This window comes from Carcharhinus amblyrhynchos, chromosome 29 (assembly GCF_965287045.1).
Source record: "Carcharhinus amblyrhynchos chromosome 29, sCarAmb.v2.hapA, whole genome shotgun sequence".
NCBI lineage: Eukaryota > Metazoa > Chordata > Chondrichthyes > Carcharhiniformes > Carcharhinidae > Carcharhinus > Carcharhinus amblyrhynchos.
The window spans coordinates 19681184-19703967 of record NC_137352.1 but is presented as its reverse complement, the minus strand read 5'-3'; the positions used below and the strand labels follow the sequence as shown (position 1 = coordinate 19703967).

The 22784-nt window shown below is 46.5% G+C and overlaps 1 protein-coding gene across 2 annotated transcripts; it reads right to left on the bottom strand.

Annotated features, from left to right (window-relative positions):
* thyn1 (thymocyte nuclear protein 1) lies at positions 1-22782 on the bottom strand. Of its 2 annotated transcripts, XM_080214597.1 has the most exons (9): positions 22699-22742; positions 18765-18833; positions 12909-13001; positions 12298-12497; positions 8769-8837; positions 6261-6353; positions 5404-5499; positions 3663-3813; positions 1-2340 (listed from the first exon to the last, which is right to left on the bottom strand). In XM_080214597.1, the coding sequence occupies exons 3-9, from the start codon at positions 12925-12927 to the stop codon at positions 2294-2296; spliced, it is 675 nt and encodes a 224-aa protein (XP_080070723.1). In that variant the 5' UTR covers positions 12928-13001; positions 18765-18833; positions 22699-22742; the 3' UTR covers positions 1-2293. The 2 variants fall into 2 exon arrangements, with proteins under 2 accessions (XP_080070723.1, XP_080070722.1); XM_080214596.1 differs by lacking the exon at positions 12909-13001 and having other exon boundaries at positions 22699-22782.
* Between the last annotated feature and the right edge of the window lie 2 nt (positions 22783-22784).

Here is a 22784-nt window from a genome sequence, read left to right as displayed (position 1 = left end):
TTTTTATTACGAGAAACAATATATATGTAGTAATGTGGAAAACAGTTTTATTTTCCCCAAAACAGAATAGAAAATAAGCTTAGACGATCATGAAGGCTTTTCACTTGTCATGCAATGTTCAAATTAATTGCATTCTCCAATTTTGTAATGAAATCGTTACTAAGAGCTCTTGCATTGGACTGCATATGGCCAGTGATGAGTTGCCTTGATATTCAAACTCATCTGCTTTCAGTTTGACATTTTGGAGCACAAACTGACATCAGCTATCTCCTTAATCCTCAACTAGAGAAGACTCACCAAAGCCTTTGAGAAGTTCTGTCCTAATTGAAGTTAGAGAACAAGTAAACAGCTCTCAAGAGGATGAAAAAATTAATCGTGACAGCTTAGCTTTTTATAGTAACTAGTTACTGTAAAGGAATTTTGTGTACATCTTTGTGAAACTGCCATCATTGAAAGGATATTTGCCTGCTTGTGTCTGTAACTAGCTTGAAAAATAGTTTCTTCACATAATATTGTACATGTCTTAAATACTAGAAAGTTTTGAAAGGGTGCAAAAGGCTATAGTTAACTGTTTTAGCTAGAACATTCCTTTTTAATATTGTACATGCACAATTAGTTTTATTTGAAAATCTATCATTAAAAAAAAACTTCGTCTAGTTCACAAGTATGAAACATCAGTGTGAGAAAGAAGGCAGATTTGTACATTTTCTTCAAATGATGACATAACTGAATTTTACAAATATAGTTGTCAAACATAAATGTTGTTTTGCCTTTTATTGCCTTTGAAATCTTTACGTTCAGTAAAGTAACAGTAAAACTGATCATCTCTGCTTCTACAGTTGGCCTCAGCCGAGGTACTGTGGTGTTGGGCCACGTGGCTCACCTTTTAAATAAGTTAATTCTTAAAATGGTGTCACTTACAGGAGCCTTAAAGTTGCTCTGAAATAAAATCATGGGGCTTGAGTTTGAGTGTTTTTCTTTGCTCCACACTACTGCTATTGGGGAAGCACCAAGCAGAAGTTGACCATTTCCTCAAAGAATAAACCTCGCTTATTTCAGTACATAAACAGAGACTCACCTGCACCGCCTAGTGTTCTATTTTAAAACCTGCTGCTTGGCTGGTTGTGTTGCTTGATGTGGAGATGCCGGTATTGGACTGGGATAAGCACAGTAAGAAGTCTCACAACACTAGGTTAAAGTCCAACAGGTTTATTTGGTAGCACAAGCTACAAGCTTTTGGAGCACTGCCCCTTCATCAGTGTTGCTTGATGTGGGGAGACAGATCTATGATGGTGACGAAATACATTTTTTTCCTCCAGCTATTCTATAGGCCATATTTATGTATCAACACTATTTGTACTCTGTATCAAAACTCCAAGATTTAGTTAAATATTAACTGAAAAATTACTGGGCAATAAAATATCAGAATCAACTTTATTATAAAATACGAATACAATGTAATCAACACATCAATATGTACTTGAAACACCAAATTGATAACATTAGGAATGTGACTAAGTTATGCCAACTTCTACTCATACATCATTATTTTACACCTGGTGTGAAAAGTACTAAACTTTAAACTGATCTTCTAATCCGCTGTATTCCTTCAGTTAAGCTTTTAAATAATGCATCTCTTGATTACAGAACTCACCACAGGAGCTCAACTTTAAATGTACCAAAATACGTTGTCAGCAATACTTTTTCTTAATTGTCACGACAAGAATTTAGACAACTGCAAACAATTTGAAAGTGTATATAATTGTTAGTATTCCAAGGATATACTTTCAACTTAAGTTGATTGAAATTTAAGGGTTTTTTTTCTGGCAGCCATCACAGTAAAATTAAACCACACGAGAAGAGTTAAGTAGCTAATGTTTCCCTCACGTTGCACCACCATCTACACATGAAACTGAAGGCATTTTTAATCCTGAAATGAGACACTGCAGATAAAGTCAAACCAAGCTAAGTATTTTGTATACTACTCTGCCATAGCTTCTGCTGCCATACTAAAAACTGCAACAGTGAATGAACCTGGAGTATTGATTCTGCTGACACATAAAGCTGAGAGTTGGACTACAAAAATATAACGAAAATGCTGACTGCATCAATCCAGATAATAACTTCAAATTAAGCATCCCTATTTATTTTGAATCCATCCCCCAATACCGAAGAAAACAAGTATTGCTTTAGACAGATACATTCAAATTATAGGTTCAGTTCACCCTGAATGAAATTAATAACTGGAAGACTGAAGATCATTAATGACTCTTGAATCAGCCGCCTCTTCCATTCAAACTGGCTTTTTGTTTTCAAGGCTCAGGACAAAGTCAAATTCTTCTGATAAAGTAAAAAAAAATCAAAGTTTTAAAACTGGTTCATTTTAACACTTTGTAAGGTACTATTTTTAATCACAAAGCCTTACCATTAAAAGTGAGAGGAACAGCATTCATAATGGTACATAAGGACACTGATAACTAAAAGGTCTCAATTAACAAAAATTATAACTGGCTTCATAAGCCTCTGTCAAGGATAAAAGCATGAGTGAAGAAAATAACAACACAAAGAGGTTTTGCCTCTTGCAAAGAATAGTATTGCTTCCAATAATGAAACACTTCAATTGCTTTGGCTGACTTTCCATTTGGGAAGGTACCTTTTAAAGAAACCCATCTCAAAGAGAAACATTGAAATTAAACTTTCTATCAAATAAATAAATCTTGCTTGCCATGCCACCTGATTTCTAAAATAAAAAATACTGCGAATGCTGGAATCTGAAACAAAAATAAAATGCTGGAAAAACTCAGCAGGTCTGACAGCATACTTGGAGAACAAATAGAGCAAACGTGAGTCTGGATGACTCACTACATAGCTCTGACGAAGGATTATCCTGACTTAAAATGGCGGCTCTAGTATTTCTCCACAGGTGTTGTCAGACCTCCTGAGTTTTTTCAGCATTTTCTCTTTTCGTTCCAAAATAAAAAGCAGTCTACTGGGCCTCAGACAGATATTCACAAGAGTATGAAAAACAAAGATTGAATATTGCTTTTACAGTGTTTGAATATTTAAAGTTAAATGATTCTGGAATAGGGTAGTGTCGTTCCACATCTGAGGGATTAATGTTTTGGAATGGGATCCTTCTTGGATTAATTCTGAAGAATGATCATTCTACAGAAACAGGGTTCTTCAGTTGCTGGCTTCACATTCCCAGGATTTTATTTATTTTTACGTGACCAGTTGTCAATGAATGTTCGACACAAGAAAAATGTTTAATGGCACTGTGAGTTAGCAGTGCTAACCATTGTGCCACCCCTATCTTGTGACTGACTACAAAACACAGCACTGATGATGTTGAATCGGTTGACAAGAGGTACCAGAAAATCAGATGAAAATCTTCAGTAATGACCAGGAGAATTTTGTTTTCGCACCAACACAATAGCTAATGAAAAGAATAAATTTTTAGAAATAGCACACTTTATTTAACTCACGCTCATGCTTTCATTTACTTACGAAAAACAGATGTTTAAATTTTTCATGCTACTAATGTGAAAACTTGATAACTTTCAATTAATTTGACAGTCCTAATATTTGTATTGCAGCCCCTTGATATACCAGAGTAGTGAAGTTGCGATTACTGCAGCATTGATACAATGCACCAACCTCACCTTTGGCTACTGGCTGTACAGAAAGCCTGGCCCTGGTGAAGAGTGCCATGTTTTTCAGTGGACCCTCCTTTGTCTTGTGCTCTTGATGGTATCGCTTCATTTCAGTCAGAGAGATGAAACGCTTCATCATCCTCACAAACTGCACGTCCACCTAAAAAGAAAAGGAGTTTAGTCAGTGACGGAGTAAAATGCATTTCCATCAGATGTTTTTCAATTCTTCCAATGGAACTAGTGAATGACACCTCTCCCTTATGCATTCAACTCTTGCTATTGATATTGTATTTAAATGGTAGTTCTTCTTCTTGACTTCAGAAGTTGCTCGCAATTATCTCTTGCTCGCAACCATCACTACTTCACACCAACTGGCAAATTACCAAGTCAGAAATGATATCTACTGTATTTGCCTTGTTACTAAATTGTTTATGTAATATTCTGACATTCCATATTGAAAGATACAAACTTGGACTGGTCAAGAGCAATAGTTTCACAGTAGTTTCATTGCAGAATTAATGAAAGTCTACTTGTGGCACTAAAAAATAGACAATAGTGACAGCGATCAAGGAATATGTTAACTGAAAAAGGAAAAGTTTCATGATGGGCAAGCAGGAGCGTTATTATTCTGAAAATTAAAGCACAAGAAATTGGATGATCAGATTACTGCTGAAGTGGCATTTTGGAAACATCAAAAATAGGCCAATCTACCTGATCTATGCTGGTGTTTATGCTCCCAACCCTACATTATCTATCGGAGTAATCTTACATTCCTTTCTCCCTTGAGTATTTATCTATCTTCCCCTCAAAAACACGTACACTATTCACTTCAACTATCCACGTAGTATAACGTTCCACATTCTAACCAATCTCTGGATAAAGAAGTTTCTCTCAGATTCTTCATAACAGGTAAACATTTAAATTATAATGGAATGGGTTGTGTTTAGATTCTGCATTCATTCCAGTAGTTGTGGTCTGCAAATAATGTTTGGTTAACCAGTTTCTTAAGCATTACCTACAACACCAACCCAATTATTATGGTGCTGCATATATGCAAAAGACATGTTGGTTAGGTGCACTGGTCATGCTAAATTCTCCCTCAGTGTAGCCAGACAAGTGCCAGAGTGTGGCGATTAAGGGATTTTTTCATTGCAGTTTTAATGCAAGACTACTTGTGATGCTAATAAATAAACTTAAACTTAAGATACAATCTGTAAGCATTTGATCAATATATAGAACAGAGTGTAACTGACATGTTTGAATCTGCTCTAACAATTGTGATCTGTTAAAACTAATCAAACCAACGAACAGTAAAAACATTATAAATATTTCCCTCTCTTTGGGGGAAGTGCATAATGGATGTGATGAGCTCTGCTTCAGGTGCTGGAGCTGATAAGCCATTGTGAGGTAAGACTTACTGTTCTTCATTTGTTGTGAAATGAGTATAAAGAGTAGCAAAGAGACAGTCCTGTCCACGTTTAAATTTATCCCCCAACAACAAAGCTTACACATCAATGGTGGCACACTGCAACGTTGCAATATGCCCCATGAATTTTAACACTTGCTGCAAGTTGTTGCTCAAATACTACTAATATGTACATTTGTCCTGAAGGCAATGAAAATGTCAGCAAGGGTGATAAATCACAGCATTCCCTCCCAGGTAATTTTATAAATCACTCATAACATTTCTGAAAGCCTCATTTTTTTTCTTAACGGTTGCAATAAAATGTGAGAGAATATTGTCAGTTACCATGAACCATTTCGGATTTTGCTTTGAGCTTCTGGGGTCATAATGAGGATCTTTCTTGTCAAACTGTGTGTGATCAACATAAGATTCTTTTACAATCTTGAAAAGAAGAACAAGAGTTCCGATCAGAGAGTAAGGAAACACTAACCTTTTAAATGTTTGTGACTGTTCAAAGTTTATCAAAGTTGTGAATTTGGACTTTTTAAAACTAAAGATTAAAAAGCGGTGACACAAATTTGTTACTGTACTTGGATGAAGGCAGTTTCCTGTAAAACTATACTGCTTATTTTATGTTCCATCTGTGGCACACTGGATCAAATGTATCAAATTCTGGTCAATATTTCAATCTGACCAAGCATGGATTACATTTATGCACCAGTCTGGGCCCAAAGGGGAAAATAATTCAGCAAATCTTAATCTTGTTAGATGATATAATAGTTTAGCACTAGCCCATTTTTACTTTTCTGCCAGTTCTCCCCCACCCTGTCCCCAAAGGCAGTGACACCAACTGGGGTTCGAGTCAACGCACTGGCCAGAATTTTACCCCAGAATCGGAGTGAGCAAGGCTCACAGAACGGCATTCTCCGTTGGCCTCGGGCAGGTGAGGCAGTAAAAGTCTGGCAATTGACTCCCTACTCAATATAATAGGGCACCTGGAAGTCTTGCTGTGAACATAACATTTCATTCCGCAGCACTGACATCGCTCAATTTAATGAGTAAAACATTTAAAAGGGGAAAGAAAACACATTATTTGCAATACAAATTTCACTTGTTACAAAGGTAAATAGATCACAATTCAAAATGGCTCAGACAGGTTGAAAACTTGGACTAAAACGTTAATAGATATTTAAAATGAAAACCTTGACAATTGCAGCGATTCCAGGCTCTTTACAATTGCTGTGGTAGAAAAAGGCCAGCTGTCCCACCTTCATATCTCTCATGAAATTTCGAGCCTATTATCACAGAATACACAAAATAAATTCTGATTTCACAGTCTGCCTTTGTACTTGGATGCAGTGGTGTTTCTTTCAGTCCTGAATCCACATTTGATATGTTCACATATGTACAGTACACGAGAAGCAGTCAATCTTCTTACAGCAGCAGCTGTTCAGTTCTCATGTGGAACATTTTCACAGTAACTTCATTGTAGTGTTAATGTAAGCCTACTTATGATATTAATAAATAAATTTAAAGTTTCTGTTCTCCTCCACAAGCAAATAGCATCAAAGGTGATTGAAACAGTCTCACAAAGGATTAAAATACATGTAAAACTGCCCAAGATAATTAAACCTCCTGAATTTTAAACCAAACAGTAAGTACTGATGTATTAGTAATTTTCATCCCTCAAGAAAAATTGAATACCCTGGAATGTGCTGCATCTTTGCACTCAGACATGTATCCTATCAGAGAAGCAATGCAGCAGTAAGTATAGCAAGAAATTAAGTGCGAGCGATTGTCACATGTGATAATAGGTCCAAATTTCCCCCATATTTTACAATAATCTAGCCAAGCTTTCTGTCCAAACACATATCTCTTCTATGATGGCCCCTCTGTACATGAGACAGTATTTTCCTGCTAACAACTTTTCCCAGAGGTTCTCCTCGAATTATGGTGAGGTTAACCAGTGTCAATGGTCACCTTGTAGCTGGTGCAAATCAACTGCTTCAAGAATCGTTGCTGCCATTTTCACTCTTCAATTAAGCAAATCGAAACACTGGAAACTGCTTAAACTTCTGAAAACTTTGAACATTTTAAACAAATACTTAACCTAAACACGTGGGGCGGCACGGTAGCACAGTGTGAGCACTGCTACCTCACAGTGCCAGGGACCTGAGTTTGATTCCCAGCTTGGGTCACTGTCTGTGTGGAGTTTGCACGTTCTCCTCCGAGTGCTCCGGTTTCCTCCCACAGTCTGAAAGATATGCTGATTAGTTGCATTGACCCAAACAAGTACCGGACTGTGATGACTAGGGGAATTTCACAGTAACTTCATTGCAGCGTTAATGTAAACCTTACTTGTGACTAATAAATAAACTTTATGAACTAAACTTCCGGAAACAATAAATAATTGATTAGCAACAATTACAGTGATGACCTTTTATTCATTTCCCCTTTTTCCTCACAAAGGTAGAGACAAAGTAGTGGGTAGAAGCAGCAATTAAATCCCCCAATTACTTCTAGGCACCTCACTTGACCTTGCTGCCTTGGCATGCTCTCCATCTGAGTATTTGCCTGATATATATGATCAGAGATTTGGGGCGCAATGTGAAGGTGAGCTGCATGCGTGAGGAAGATCCAGAGCTCCCTTGTGCAGTTAGCACCCTGCCTGCTGTAGGAAGGTCTGACTGGCACTGTTGCTCAGAGGTGCGACCGCAGCAGGTGCTTGCTGCACTGCCAATGAAGATAGTCAATATCTTTTCCCAAAAGTAGGGGACTCTAAAACTAGAGGGCATAGGTTTAAGGTGAGAGCGGAGAGATACAAAAGGGTCCAGAGGGGCAACTGTTTCATACAGAGGAAGGTGAGTGTCTGGAACAAACTGCCAGAGGTAGTAGGAGGCGGATACAATTTTGTCTTTTAAAAAGTACTTAAGACAGTTACATGGGTATAGAGGGCTGAATGTGGGCAGTTGGGACTAGCTTAAGGGTTAAAAAAAAAGGGCAATATGTATAAGTTGGTCCAAAGGGCCTGTTTCCATTCTGTAAATCTGAGACTCTATGAAAGCACTTGGTAACTTCACAGGTGAAACAATGGCTGTTATCAGATTCCTGTGTGATTATCTGGAAGCTGTAATTCAGTGCACCCTCCATTCTCTCACCAAATTCCACAAAAGCAGATATCGAAGCTTCCAATAAAAGTGGTGGCTCTGACCACTCCCTTGCTGTCACTTACCTGGGCACCTGCGGCATGTTTCAATGAAGCAGCCCAGCTGTTCCATTGTCTGTGCAATGTTGGTGCTGGGCACTGCAACCTTGGAGACCAACCCTGCTGAAAACTGATGGAGCCTAGGATTCTCATGCTCCACCAGTAAGTGTCGCATTACCTCATTAGGGCTGCAGCCATTAAACTAGCTTCTCTCTGAGAGGCAGAGGAATCCTTAACAAACACCACCTCCTCCCTCCCACCCCGCCTGCCCCCGACCACCCCTCTCTGCATTTCTCTTCCATCCTGTACGTGAGGTGTTCAGAGACTCTGTTATTTGTTTGTTACCCTTCCAAATCGTGCCTTTTATTTTATTCATGATAGCTCAAATCCTAGTCTGGTATTATCTTACTCTAAGTGTTTTAACATATTCTACATGAATAAAGATCCAGTCCAGTGAAGTCTGCCCAGTAAAATTTCCCACTGTGAAAGCTAGTGTTTCTTATACCTGGTAGTTCCGAACACCATCCCAGCATGCAGTCTGATTCTGTTGTGCTTTCAAATCCTCCACTCCAAACTAGGAATAGAACCAAAGAAAGGATTTTTAAAAATCTGCAGTATGCAGTGAAACAGTAACAATGATAAAACTGGGAGTCCAATGCTGATTTTCTAATTAATCACAGAACAATTATCTGATGTGAGGAAAGTGTCTACAAAGCAATCACTACATTTACAAAACAACTCTGTAGCTAATGCAACCTTACCATTCTGACTTCTCAGAAACCAACCCACAGTATATCTCAAAAGGTATATCACAGTATTTACAACATTAATGAAACCATCCCTAGGATTTGTCAACCAGGCATCCACCAGCAGACTAAAAATGTGCAGTAGATCAAAAGGCTGATTTGAATTTTTCAAATAATGATATAACCTACATAAATTCAGAACTCAGGAACTGGATTTCTGGGGATTGTCAATAGGAATCTGAATCATGAAGCTGCCCGGAGGTCAGAAGCAGCTGGATGGCAACTCTGTGAAACTGACTGGACGCTAACCGATTGGCTTAAAAAAAAATCCGAACTAAGTCTAAAGCTTCTATTTTTTTATGTCTGTCTTTCAGGTCTGCAGCTCTGCCTCTGACTGCTCAAACTGGCAACTCTAAACTCTGTTTAGAGCAATGAGCTCAGACCCCATTGCCACACCCCTCCCCAATCAGATTGCTCAGTAACGTCTGAACCTGCCCCTAACCCCCCCAACCCAAACCCCACCCCCCACCAACCCCCGCCCCCAGCCCCACCAACCCCCGCCCCCCGCCCCACCCCCACCAACCCCCGCCCCCAGCCCCACCAACCCCCGCCCCCCACCCCACCCCCACCAACCCCCGCCCCCCGCCCCCAGCCCCCACCAACCCCACCGCCCCCCACCCCCAGCCCCCCCCGCCCCCCACCCCCACCGACCCCCGCCCCCACCGACCCCCGCCCCCCACCCGACCCCCGCCCCCCCAGCCCCCCACCGACCCCCGCACCCACCGACCCCCGCACCCACCGACCCCCGCCCCACCCCCCACCAACCCCCGCCCCCAGCCCCACCCCCACCAACCCCCGCCCCCCGCCCCACCCCCACCAACCCCCGCCCCCCGCCCCACCCCCAGCCCCACCAACCCCCGCCCCCCGCCCCACCCCCACCAACCCCCGCCCCCCGCCCCCAGCCCCACCAACCCCCGCCCCCCACCCCCACCAACCCCCGCCCCCCGCCCCACCAACCCCCGCCCCCCGCCCCACCCCCACCAACCCCCGCCCCCCGCCCCACCCCCAGCCCCACCAACCCCCGCCCCCCGCCCCACCCCCACCAACCCCCGTCCCCCGCCCCCAGCCCCACCAACCCCCGCCCCCCGCCCACCAACCCCCGCCCCCCGCCCACCAACCCCCGCCCCCCCACCCCCACCACCCCCGCCCCCCCCACCCCCAGCCCCACCAACCCCCGCCCCCCACCCCCACCAACCCCGCCCCCCCCACCCCCAGCCCCCCACCCCCACCAACCCCCGCCCCCCCACCCCCAGCCCCCCACCCCCACCAACCCCCGCCCCCCCCACCCCCAGCCCCCCACCCCCACCAACCCCCGCCCCCCCACCCCCAGCCCCCCACCCCCACCACCCCCGCCCCCCCCACCCCCAGCCCCCCACCCCCACCACCCCCGCCCCCCCCACCCCCAGCCCCACCAACCCCCGCCAACCCCCGCCCCCCCCACCCCCAGCCCCCCACCCCCACCACCCCCGCCCCCCCCACCCCCAGCCCCACCAACCCCCGCCCCCCACCCCCACCAACCCCCGCCCCCCCCACCCCCAGCCCCCCACCCCCACCAACCCCCGCCCCCCCCACCCCCAGCCCCCCACCCCCACCAACCCCCGCCCCCCCCACCCCCAGCCCCCCACCCCCACCAACCCCCGCCCCCCCACCCCCAGCCCCCCACCCCACCAACCCCCGCCCCCCCACCCCCAGCCCCCACCCCCACCAACCCCCGCCCCCCCCACCCCCAGCCCCCCACCCCCACCAACCCCCGCCCCCCCCACCCCCAGCCCCCCACCCCCACCAACCCCCGCCCCCCCCACCCCCAGCCCCCCACCCCCACCAACCCCCGCCCCCCCCCACCCCCAGCCCCACCAACCCCCCCCCCCCCCACCCCCAGCCCCACCCCCACCCACCCCCAGCCCCACCAACCCCCGCCCCCCCCCCACCCCCAGCCCCACCCCCACCCACCCCCAGCCCCACCAACCCCCGCCCCCCCCACCCCCAGCCCCACCCCCACCCACCCCCGCCCCCCCCCACCCACCCCCGCCCCCCCCCACCCCCAGCCCCACCCCCACCCCCAGCCCCACCCCCACCAACCCCCGCCCCCCCCCAGCCCCACCCCCACCCCCACCAACCCCCGCCCCCCCCCAGCCCCACCCCCACCCCCAACCCCCGCCCCCCCCCCAGCCCCCACCCCCACCAACCCCCGCCCCCCCCCACCCCCACCAACCCCCCCCACCAACCCCCCGCCCCCCCCCACCCCCCCCCCACCCCCACCAACCCCCGCCCCCCCCCACCCCCACCAACCCCCGCCCCCCCCACCCCCACCCCCCCCCACCCCCACCCCCACCAACCCCCGCCCCCCCCCACCCCCAGCCCCACCCCCACCAACCCCCGCCCCCCCCCACCCCCAGCCCCACCCCCACCAACCCCCCGCCCCCCCCCACCCCCAGCCCCACCCCCACCATCCCCCGCCCCCCCCACCCCCAGCCCCACCCCCACCATCCCCCGCCCCCCCCACCCCCAGCCCCACCCCCACCAACCCCCACCCCCCCCACCCCCAGCCCCACCCCCACCAACCCCCACCCCCAGCCCCACCCCCACCAACCCCCGCCCCCCCCACCCCCAGCCCCACCCCCACCAACCCCCGCCCCCCCCACCCCCAGCCCCACCCCCACCAACCCCCGCCCCCCCCACCCCCAGCCCCACCCCCACCAACCCCCGCCCCCCCCACCCCCAGCCCCACCCCCACCAACCCCCGCCCCCCCCACCCCCAGCCCCACCCCCACCAACCCCCGCCCCCCCCACCCCCAGCCCCACCCCCACCAACCCCCACCCCCAGCCCCACCCCCACCCACCCCCAGCCCCAGCCCCACCCCCACCAACCCCCGCCCCCCCCACCCCCAGCCCCACCCCCACCAACCCCCGCCCCCCCCACCCCCAGCCCCACCAACCCCCGCCCCCCACACCCAGCCCCACCAACCCCCGCCCCCCACCCCCAGCCCCACCAACCCCCGCCCCCCACCCCCAGCCCCACCAACCCCCACCCCCCACCAACCCCCGCCCCCCACCCCCACCAACCCCCGCCCCCCAACCCCAGCCCCACCAACCCCAGCCCCACCAACCCCAGCCCCACCAAACCCCCACCCTCACTTCCCCACCCCAACCCCATTCCCCCACTCCTCCCAAGCCCTTCACCACCCCACCGCAAACTCCCAGGCCCTGCATTTGATAACAACGCATTACCTTCACATCAACACCATTTTCTATTCGGCTTTCTGGCTCTGATTTCATCAACCAAAAGCTGTGTGCCTCTTTGTTGCCCTTTTCCTCTCCAGATGATGTTACAGTTGTTTTTCTGCCAGCAGTCAAACTGTCTATAGTCACCTGTTCAGTTGAATCATCCAGTTCTCTTTTAGCAGATTTTGCTGCTGGTTCAGTTGTTTCTATTGACAACAGAGGACAATCAACAAAGTAAAATATAGAATCGTACAATCCTTACAGTGCAGGAGAAGGCCACACAGCCCACTGAGTCTGCACTGACTGACACAGGATCCCACCTAAGCCCTTTCCATATTTACCCCACTAATCCCCATAACCTACACTTCTTGGGACACTAAGGGGCAATTTACCATCATCAAGCCACCTAACCTGTTCATCTTTGAACTGTGGGAGGAAACCAGAGCACCTGGAGAAAACCCAGACAAACAGAGGAGAACATGCAAACTCCACACAATCATCCAAGGCCAGAATTGAACCCAGGCCCCTGGCACTGTGAGGCAGCAGTGCAAACCACCATCCTAAGAGAATCTCTTCCCAAAGAACACTAATTACCGGAACTGTTAAAAACAGATTACCCGGTAGGGTTGCCTTCATTCTTTAACTGCTGATACATCCTCCATACGTTGTGTTAGTATAGCTTCACTTAAAATGTTTGAAGGCACTATGCACTGCAGGAGAAAATGAAAAGTTAGCATGATGTTTCAGGCAAATGATGCTGCATATGGTCTCCTGCACATGGGTACCAATGCCACAGGTAGGACTAAGAAAGCGAGTCTACTGAGAGTTCATCAGCAGCAAGAAACCAAATTAAAAAGCAAAACCATAAAAAAAATAAAATAAAAAAAAATAAAATAAAACCATAAAAAAAACCATAAAACCATAAAAAAACCATAAAACCAAAACCACATCTCTGCATTGCCATTAACAAACTGACAGTTAAGATCAGAGGGTTGAATGCATGGTTCAGAGATTGACACGGAAAAAATGGCTTTCATTTCATGAGGCATCAACACCAATATTGGAGAAAGAGACTGTACCATTGGGACAGCCTTCTCCTGAATGGCATAGGGTCCACTGCACTGGCTAATCATTTAACTAGAGCTGCAGGGAGGACTTTAAACTGAATAGGGGGGTGGACAGTTCACAGTTCAGTTCACCTCTTAATCTGCATAACAGGTTTGAGGTTCTTGCTTCCAAGTTGGACGAGAACGAGGCAGGTGAGGTTGGTGAGCAAGCTGCACACGGTACAGTGCTGCAGCAGGACATAGGCAAAGAGAAAAGGAAAAGGAACGTAGTAGTTATTGGGGATAGTGGGGTGAAGGGTATTGACACTGTCCTTTGTCACAATGACAAAGTGCACAGAAGGGTGTGTTGTCTGCCTGGTGCTCGGGTACGGGATGTCGCAGCTGGGCTGCAGAGGAACCTGGAGTGGGAGGGTGAGAATCCGGTCGTTGTGGTACATGTGGGTGCCGGCGACGTAAGCAAAATGCAGACTGAGGATCTGGGGAGGGAGTATGAAAAGCTTGGAATGGAATTAAAAAGTAGAACCGACAAGGTGGTTATCTCTGGGCTACTGCCTGAACCGTGTGCAGATGGGCGTAGGGTTGACAGGATTAAGGAAGTGAATGGGTGGCTCAGGGATTGGTGTGGGAGGAATGGGTTTGAATTTATGGGGCATTGGCACCAGTATTGGGGTAGGTGGGACCTGTTCGGGAGGGATGGGGTTGGTCTGAACCGTGCTGGGACCAGAGTGCTGGCGAATCGAGTAAAGAGGACTGTAGACAGGGCTTTAAACTAATTAGGGGGGGGGAAGGGTGTGAGGGTAGGTGACCTTACGAGGTCTAAAGTTAAGGAGAGTGTACATGTAAGGGAAGAGGCCGAGGATGTCCCAATAATAGAGGGAGTAGGGGGCGTGAGTATAGTTGGTGGCGTTGCGGCAAATAGGGTCCAGGTGAAGGCTGGGATGAAAGCACTTTATCTGAATGCACGAAGCATTCAGAATAAAGTGGATGAGCTGATGGCGCAGATTGACGCAAATGGATACGATCTGGTGGCCATTACAGAGACGTGGCTGCAGGGTGACAGGGACTGGGAGCTGAATGTACAGGGCTATCAAGTGTTTAGGAAGGATGGGCAGGAGGGAAAAGGGGCGTAGCTCTGCTGATTAAGGATAGCATCACGGTGGTAGCAAGGGATGATATTGGAGCCAAGGAGCAGAGGGTGGAATCGTTGTGGGTGGAGATTAGGAACAGCAAAGGGAGGAAGACGCTGGTGGGTGTCGTCTATAGGCCCCCGAATAATGATCTGGAGATGGGGCGGGCTGTTAACGCGCAAATAAGTGCGGCGTGCAGGAATGGGACGGCCATAGTTATGGGGGATTTCAATCTGCGTATTGATTGGTCGACCCATGTTGGACGTGGGGGGCTCGAGGAAGAGTTCTTGGAATGCTGCCGGGATAGTTTCCTCGAACAGTGTGTGTTGGAGCCGACGAGGGAGCGAGCTATCTTGGATCTGGTGCTATGTAATGAAGCGGGTAGAATTAGGGACCTTGTGGTGAAGGATCCTCTTGGGGAGAGTGATCATTGTATGGTGGAGTTTCTGGTGCAGATGGAGGAGGAGAAAGTGGGTTCCCGGACACGCGTCCTTTGTTTGAATAGAGGGAAATACGGTAGGATGAGAGAAGAATTGGCGAATGTGGACTGGGAGAGCGCGTTGGAGGGAGGGTCTGTTGAGGAGCAGTGGAGGATCTTTAAGGAGATCTTTCTTGGTGCTCAGCGGAAATTTATTCCGATGGTCAAAAAGGATAGTAGGAGGAGAGGTAATAAGCCGTGGATAACAAAGGAGGTGAAGGAAAGTGTTAAACTAAAAGCGGAGGAATTTAGAGTAGCTAAGAGTAGTGGGCGAGAAGAGGATTGGGAGAGGTTTAAATGTCAACAAAGATTGACAAAGAAGTTGATAAGGAAGGGTAGGAGAAACTATGAAGCTGGGCTAGCGCTTAATATAAAAAAGGATAGCAAGAGTTTTTATAAATATATAAAAAGGAAGAGGCTGGCTAGGGTGAATGTTGGTCCTTTAGAGGATGAGAAAGGGGACCTAGTGGTAGGGGATGAGGATATGGCTAAGGTATTGAATAACTTTTTTGTTTCTGTCTTCACGGAGGAGGACGTGAATAATTTGCCGGGTGTTAGCGATAGAAAGGTGGTAGGACTGGAGGGTCTTAATGACATTACTGTTACTAGAAAGGCGGTGCTCGACAGACTGGAGGGGCTGATTGTGGACAAGTCCCCAGGACCGGATGGAATGCATCCGAGGGTTCTGAAAGAAATGGCGGAGGTGATAGTGGATGCCTTGGTGGTTATTTTCCAAACGTCGCTGGATTCCGGGGAAGTGCCGGATGATTGGAAAACGGCTAATGTTACGCCGTTGTTTAAGAAGGGTGCCAGGCAAAAGGCGGGGAATTATAGGCCGGTTAGTTTAACATCTGTGGTCAGTAAAATGTTAGAATCTGTCATTAAGGAGGAAATTGCGAGGCATCTTGAAGGGAATTGCTTGATAGAGCAGACGCAGCACGGTTTCATTAAAAGGGAAGTCGTGTCTGACAAATTTACTGGAGTTCTATGAGGATGTGTCTAGGGCGGTGGATAGAGGAGAGCCGGTGGATGTGGTCTTTCTAGATTTTCAGAAGGCGTTTGACAAAGTGCCTCACAAGAGGTTATTGCAGAAGGTCGAGGGACATGGAGTTGGGGATAGGGTGTTAGCGTGGATAGAGGATTGGTTGTCAAATAGGAGGCAGAGAGTGGGGGTCAACGGGTGCTATTCGGATTGGCGGATGGTGACTAGTGGAGTGCCCCAGGGGTCGGTGCTGGGGCCTCAGCTTTTTACCATTTATATAGATGATCTGGAGGAGGGAACCGAGTGTAGAGTGTCGAAATTTGCTGATGACACCAAGATTGGGGGAACGGCAAATTGTGCGGAGGGTGTGGAGAGTCTGCAGAAGGATCTAGATAGGCTGGGCGAATGGGCCAGGAAATGGCAAATGGAATTTAATGTTGGCAAGTGTGAGGTGGTCCACTTTGGTAGGAAAAATGGTAGGAAGGACTATTACTTACGAGGCGAAAAACTGCAGCAGGCGACGGTGCAGAGGGACCTCGGGGTCCTTGTGCATGAGTCGCAAAAACCCAGCTTGCAGGTGCAGCAGGTGGTCAGGAAGGCGAATGGGATGCTGGCCTTCATAGCGAGGGGGATTGAATATAAAAGTAGGGAGGTCTTGCTGCAGCTGTATAGGGCATTGGTGAGGCCGCAACTGGAGTACTGTGTGCATTTTTGGGCGCCGCACCTGCGCAAAGATATTTTGGCCTTGGAGGGAGTGCAGAGGAGGTTTACTAGGCTGATACCGGAGTTGAGGGGGTTGAGCTATGAGGAGAGGCTGAATAAACTGGGCTTGTACTCGTTAGAGTTTAGAAGAATGAGAGGAGATCTCATTGAGACGTATAAGATGATGAATGGGATGGATAGGATAGAGGTGGAAAGACTCTTCCCGCTCAAAAAAGACAATAGGACTAGGGGGCACAGCCTCAAGATAAAAGGGGGGCGGTTTAGAACGGAGTTGAGGAGGAACTTCTTCACTCAAAGGGTGGTGAATCTCTGGAATTCTCTGCCCGTTGAAGTGGTGGAGGCTGCCTCGCTAAATATTTTTAAGACGCGGGTTGATGGGTTTTTGATAGGAGAGGGGATTAAGGGTTATGGGGAGAGGGCGGGAAAGTGGAACTGAGCAGCGACAGATCAGCCATGTTTTATTGAATGGCGGGGCAGGCTCGAAGGGCTGGATGGCCTACTCCTGCTCCTATTTCTTATGTTCTTATGTTCTTATGTGAAGGAAAATTTAGAAAGTTAAAGTGAAAGGACAAGGCAACTGTGCAGGCTAGCGATTCGAGTAATGATGACAGTGTTAACAGCAAGAGACAAAATGTACAAACGTAAGAATGCACCAGCAAATAAGATCAAAGCAGGGAAAAATGGTTAAAAACACAATTAAAGCACACAACATTTGTAACAAGGTGAATAAATTGGTAGCAAATAGAAATAAGTTAAATGTAATATGATAGCCCTTACAGAGATAAGATTGCAAAGTGGCCACGCTGGGGGCTGAATATTGAAGAGTTTTGACTTTTTGGAAGAACAGGAAGAAAGGAGATGGGAAACTGAAAATGCCAGAAAATCTCATCAGGTCTGACAGCAACTGTGGAGAGAGAATAGAGCCAACGTTTCGGGTTAGGATGAAGGGTCAAAATTAAGCTCCAAACTAAGTGTCTATAACCAAATAAACAAAATCAACAAACTGAGGACTAAATTAAAAGGGAGCCCCTTAAAGGGATACTGCATCAAAGTAAACAGAACCTCAAAGGAACCTTAAAACATCCAAACAAATGCGATGAAAGGGGGTCGGTAAAATACCCCAGTCCCCGCTGCGTCCAATGGGTAAGGAAAGCCTTGATTATGCCAGCAGATATCGCATGATCTCTTTTAGGCTTACCAGGCAGCGAACATAATCACAGAAGAGGGGCAGACAGTCAGAAAGGATGACCCCCACCCCACCCCAACACCAACCACCCATTGTCTGGACCTATTCATGGCCAGCTTGGCCAGTTTAAGTATCTGTGTGAGTGTCAGACTGGAGTGTCCTCAGTAAAGCCAATCTGCCTCTGCAAATATCCTGCTGTCATCCACTATCGAGTCATTCAGGAATAATGGCCACCTGAAAGTAGGGCCAGAATGCGCTCAAAACTCCATGTGCAATACTGTGGCAAGGGATTAATGGTTTCAGGAAGGGAGGGGAGCAGAATGAAAGAGAATAAGAGGGAGAAAATTAAAACATAAATGTAAATTTACTGTATTTAAATGTAAATTTACTGTAAAACCACTGTGCTACTGTGGGCGGCACGGTAGCACAGTAATGAACGCTGCTGCTTTACAGCTCCAGAGACCTGGGTTCGATTCCCGGCTTGGGTCACTGTCTACGTGGAGTTTGTACATTCTCCTCGTGTCTGTGTGGGTTTCCTCCCACAGTCCAAAGATCTGTGGGTTAGGTTGATTGGCCATGCTAAAAATTGCCCCTTAGAGTCCGGTGATGTGCAGGTTCGAGGGATTAGTGAGTAAATATGCAGGGATATGGGGGTAGGGCCTGGGAGGGATTGTGGTCGGTGCAGATTCAATGGGCCAAATGGCCTCTGTCTGCACTGTAGGGTTTCTATGATTCTATGAAATACTCCTTATGAATTAGCAAAGAAGAAGATGTTTAGATTGGCTGTTTTAAAAGCATCACCTTGGATCACAATAAATCATTAAACAATACTTATTGGTTACAAAGCCACCACAGTAAGCTAGCATCAAAAACAAACAAAGTCATTGATAAAGCACAGGAAAAACATTACTTGACTTTCCAGATCCACCACGCTTTTTGTTTTTTGGAGGCATCTTTGATTTTTCAACCTTTTTGTATCCTGTAATGAAAAAGAATATAACTTACCCAGTGATTAAACTCTGAATTCATAAAGAAGCATGTTAGAAGTTTGAGAAACGATGCCTTGAAATAAGAAATATTTAGATGAGCACTTGAAACATCATAACATTCAAGGATATGGGACAATCTACTTTCTTCGGAGGTTAAGGAAATTCGGCATATCCACTATACCTTTCACCAATTTTTACAGATGCACCACAGAAAATATCCTTTCAGGAGTATCGCAGCTTGGTATGGTTCCTGCTCTGATCAAGACTGCAAGAAACTACAAAGGGACGTGAACATAATCCAGTCAATCGCGCAAACCAGCTTCCGATCCACTGACCATCTTCCTGCCACCTCGGAAAAACAGTCAGTATGATCAATGACCCCACGCAACCCTAGACATATTCTCTTCCATCTTTTCCAATGGTAAAAAGATACAAAAATTCACATACCAACCAAATCAAGAACAGCTCCTTCCCTGTTGCCATCAGATTTTTGAAAGGACCTACAAGATATTAAGCTGATCTGTCTCTACACCAACATTAAAGGCATTTAAAGGGTCATTGGATAAGCATGTGGATGATATTAGATGGGCTTTAGATTCGTTTCACAGGTTGGCGCAACATCAAGGGCCGAAGGGCCTCTGCTGCACTGTAATGTTCTATGTACGCCCTAGCTATGATTGTAACACTATATTCTGCACCCTCTCCTTTCTATCTTCCCTGTGTACTTTATGAATGGTTTGCTTTGTATAGCACAAGAAACAATACATTTCACTGTATCCCAATGCACATGACAATAATAAATCAAATCAAACAAATGCTGGAAAATAGGATTAGTGAAACTTTAGTGATAGTTAGTGTTACGCAGACTCGATGAGCCAAAGGGGTTTTTCTGTGCTGTACCATGTGACTCTAGCTGTTTGAAAATGGGAATCACTCAACTGCAAAAGATGTTGATAGAGGTTGAACAATATTCTGTCAGAGAAGGGGGAGTAAATAAATCAGGAGAATTAATGCCAGGAGTCAACAATTCAGAACAATCTATTACTTATTTTCCAAGGACCCAATAGTTCATCTTTAGTCAAGGTTTTAAAGCCAGAAATGCTTGCGAGAAAGCTGAAATATCTTTATATTTTTAGAATTGGCCAACCTCATCTCTACTGAAGTGAATGCTTCATTAGTCACAACACATTTTAAATGTCTGATCAATTTTAATTCACCGTACACATTGGATCTGTTGCTTCCACTAAGACTGGCTGCTTTTGGAAGAGGAATTTTAGCTCATCAGCAAGAAAATCCAATAATGTTTCTGTAACAATACTGTTCCACAGTTGATCATACCAGTGGCACAGTGATTAAAACTGCTGCCTCATAATGTCAAGGGCCTTGGTTCGATTCCCAGCTTGGGTCACAGTGCAGAGTCTGCACATTCTCCCCATGTCTGCATGGGTTTCCTCCAGGTGCTCCAGTTTCTGCCCGCAGTCCAAAAGACGTGCTGGTTAGGTGTAATGGCTATGCTAAATTCCCCTTCAGTGTACCCGAACAGGCACCTGAGTGTGGCGACTAGGGGATTTTCCCAGTAACTTAATTGCAGCATTAATGTAAGTCAACTTGTGACACTATCTTTAAACTTGAAAGCCCAAATTACGAGCTTGGATCTGGAATCATGATCCGCGTGAGTTTCCTGGTGTTACTTATTGTTCTTATAGCTTACATTTGGTATTTTTGAATAAGTAGAAAAAGTAATTTCCAGTCCAGTCAATCAGAGATTTCCCCAAGGACTGAGAGGAGGACAAATTAATGGATAAAAAAGTTCTGAATCTGAGGAATTATCTCCCCAGAGGGTTGCAGATGCTTCATCGTTGGATGCATTTAAGGCTATGATGATAGATCTTTGGTATTTCGGGGAATTAAGAGATATGGACAGCATGCAGGAAAATGGAGTTGAAGCCCAAGACCAGCCATCATCATATTGAATGGCAAAGCAGACTTGATGGTCCATACGGTCTATTTCCGCTGCTATTTCTTATGATGCTCAACTACTGAATCTAGGACGAGAAAAGAATTCAATGGCTCTATTTAACTTCCCACCACAAAGGAAGCAGTTTCCTTAGATAAACCAATGTCATTGCCAAACACAGGGTTCCAGTGTGGCAAGCACTCAAAACAAAATCTAACTTTGGATTAGGTAATTCGGTATGTCCGCTAAAACCCTCACCAATTTTAACAGATGCATCCTTTCCAAATGTATCACAGCTCATTATGGCTTCTGCTCTGAGCAAGACTGCAAGAAATTACAAAAGGAACATAGCCCAGCCCATCACGCAAAGCAACCTCCCACTCATTGATCCTGTCTACACTTCTCACTGCCTCAGAAAAACGGCCAGCATAATCAAGGACTCCAAGCACCCCAAACATACTCTCTTCCAGCTTCTTCAGTTGAGAAAAAGATACAAAAGTCTGAGAACCCGTACCAACCGATTCAAGGACAGCAGTATGGTGACTTCTTGCAAGCTGCGCCCAGAGTATCTTCTAATTCTATATTTTACTCTCATTCTATGCTTTTAAAATTCTATTCTTTTATTTTCCTCTACACCTTAGCTATGACTGTAACGCTAATTCTGCACCCTCTCATTTCCTTCTCCCCTATGTACAGTATGCTTTGTCTACATAGTGTGCAAAATGCAACAATAGTAAATTAAATCAAAGCTTCTTTCCTGCTGCCATCAGACTTTTGAATGCATTTACCATATATCAAGCTGATTATAGAATCCCTACAGTGCAGTAAGAGGATATTTGGCCCATCATGTCTACACCAACAACAATCCCACCCAGGCCCTATGCCTGTAACCCGAACTATTTAGCCCCCATGACATTAAGAGGCAATTTAGCATGGCCAAATAACCTAACCCGCACATCTTTAGAGCGTGCGAGGAAACCAGAGTCCCAAAGGAAACCCACACAAAGAGAATGTACAAACTCTGCATAGACTGTGACCCGAGATCAGAATTGAACCCGGGTACCTGGCACTGTAAGGCAGCTAACCACTGTGCCACCCTGATCTTTCTCTACTAGCTATGATTATAATATGGCATTCTGCATCCTCTCCTTTCCTTCTCCCTGAGGTACTCTATGAATTGTATGTGTTGTCTGTATAGCTCACAAGGAGCAATTATTTTCACTGTATACCAATACCTGTGACAATAATAAATCAAATGGAATGAAATCCAGTATATTTCTCAATGGTATAACATTGTGGGGTGGGGGGACATTCAGTCATCTTCCATTCAGGTTAATTTCTGGGTGAAATTTGAACAGCTCGCTTGGAAGAGACACATTCTGCACTTGGAAATGTAAATAATTATGAACATCGAATGGTGACAAAACTAAGTTTTGGGCATTATAATAGTTCTTCGGGAATTTAAATTTTACACCAATTTAAAAAAAAGCACAATTCCCAATGAAGAGACTCAAAGGAAACTTCCTGTAAATCTCCAGTCCTGGGATCAGCCCATTATCAATCACCATAGCAACCGCTTAAAAGGCAAAGCTGGACCCAGCGTGAAGGGGAATGGGTCGAACTTTGACATTATTTATCATCACAAGAAAAATAAAACCGAGAAACAAGATAATTCTGGATAGGAAAACGTTGGAGAAGGTAAGATGATGAGGACGGCGTTTGAGGGAGAGACAGGGAAAGGGTTCAAGCTCCAAACTCGCTGGCGGGAGAAATTGAAACAAAATATCATGGAGAGAAATATTGGAACCGTGAATTGGAAATGGAAAGTATCCAGACAGGACTTGTACAGAGAGGAATTCATCAGAATCCAAAGCAGTAAAAATCCTTCCCCTGATTACCTCGTGGTTGCGGCAGGACTGATTATCCAGTGAGACCTTGTCTGGAGGCCGGATGGTTTATCTGGGTGGACCGGAAATGGGGAGGC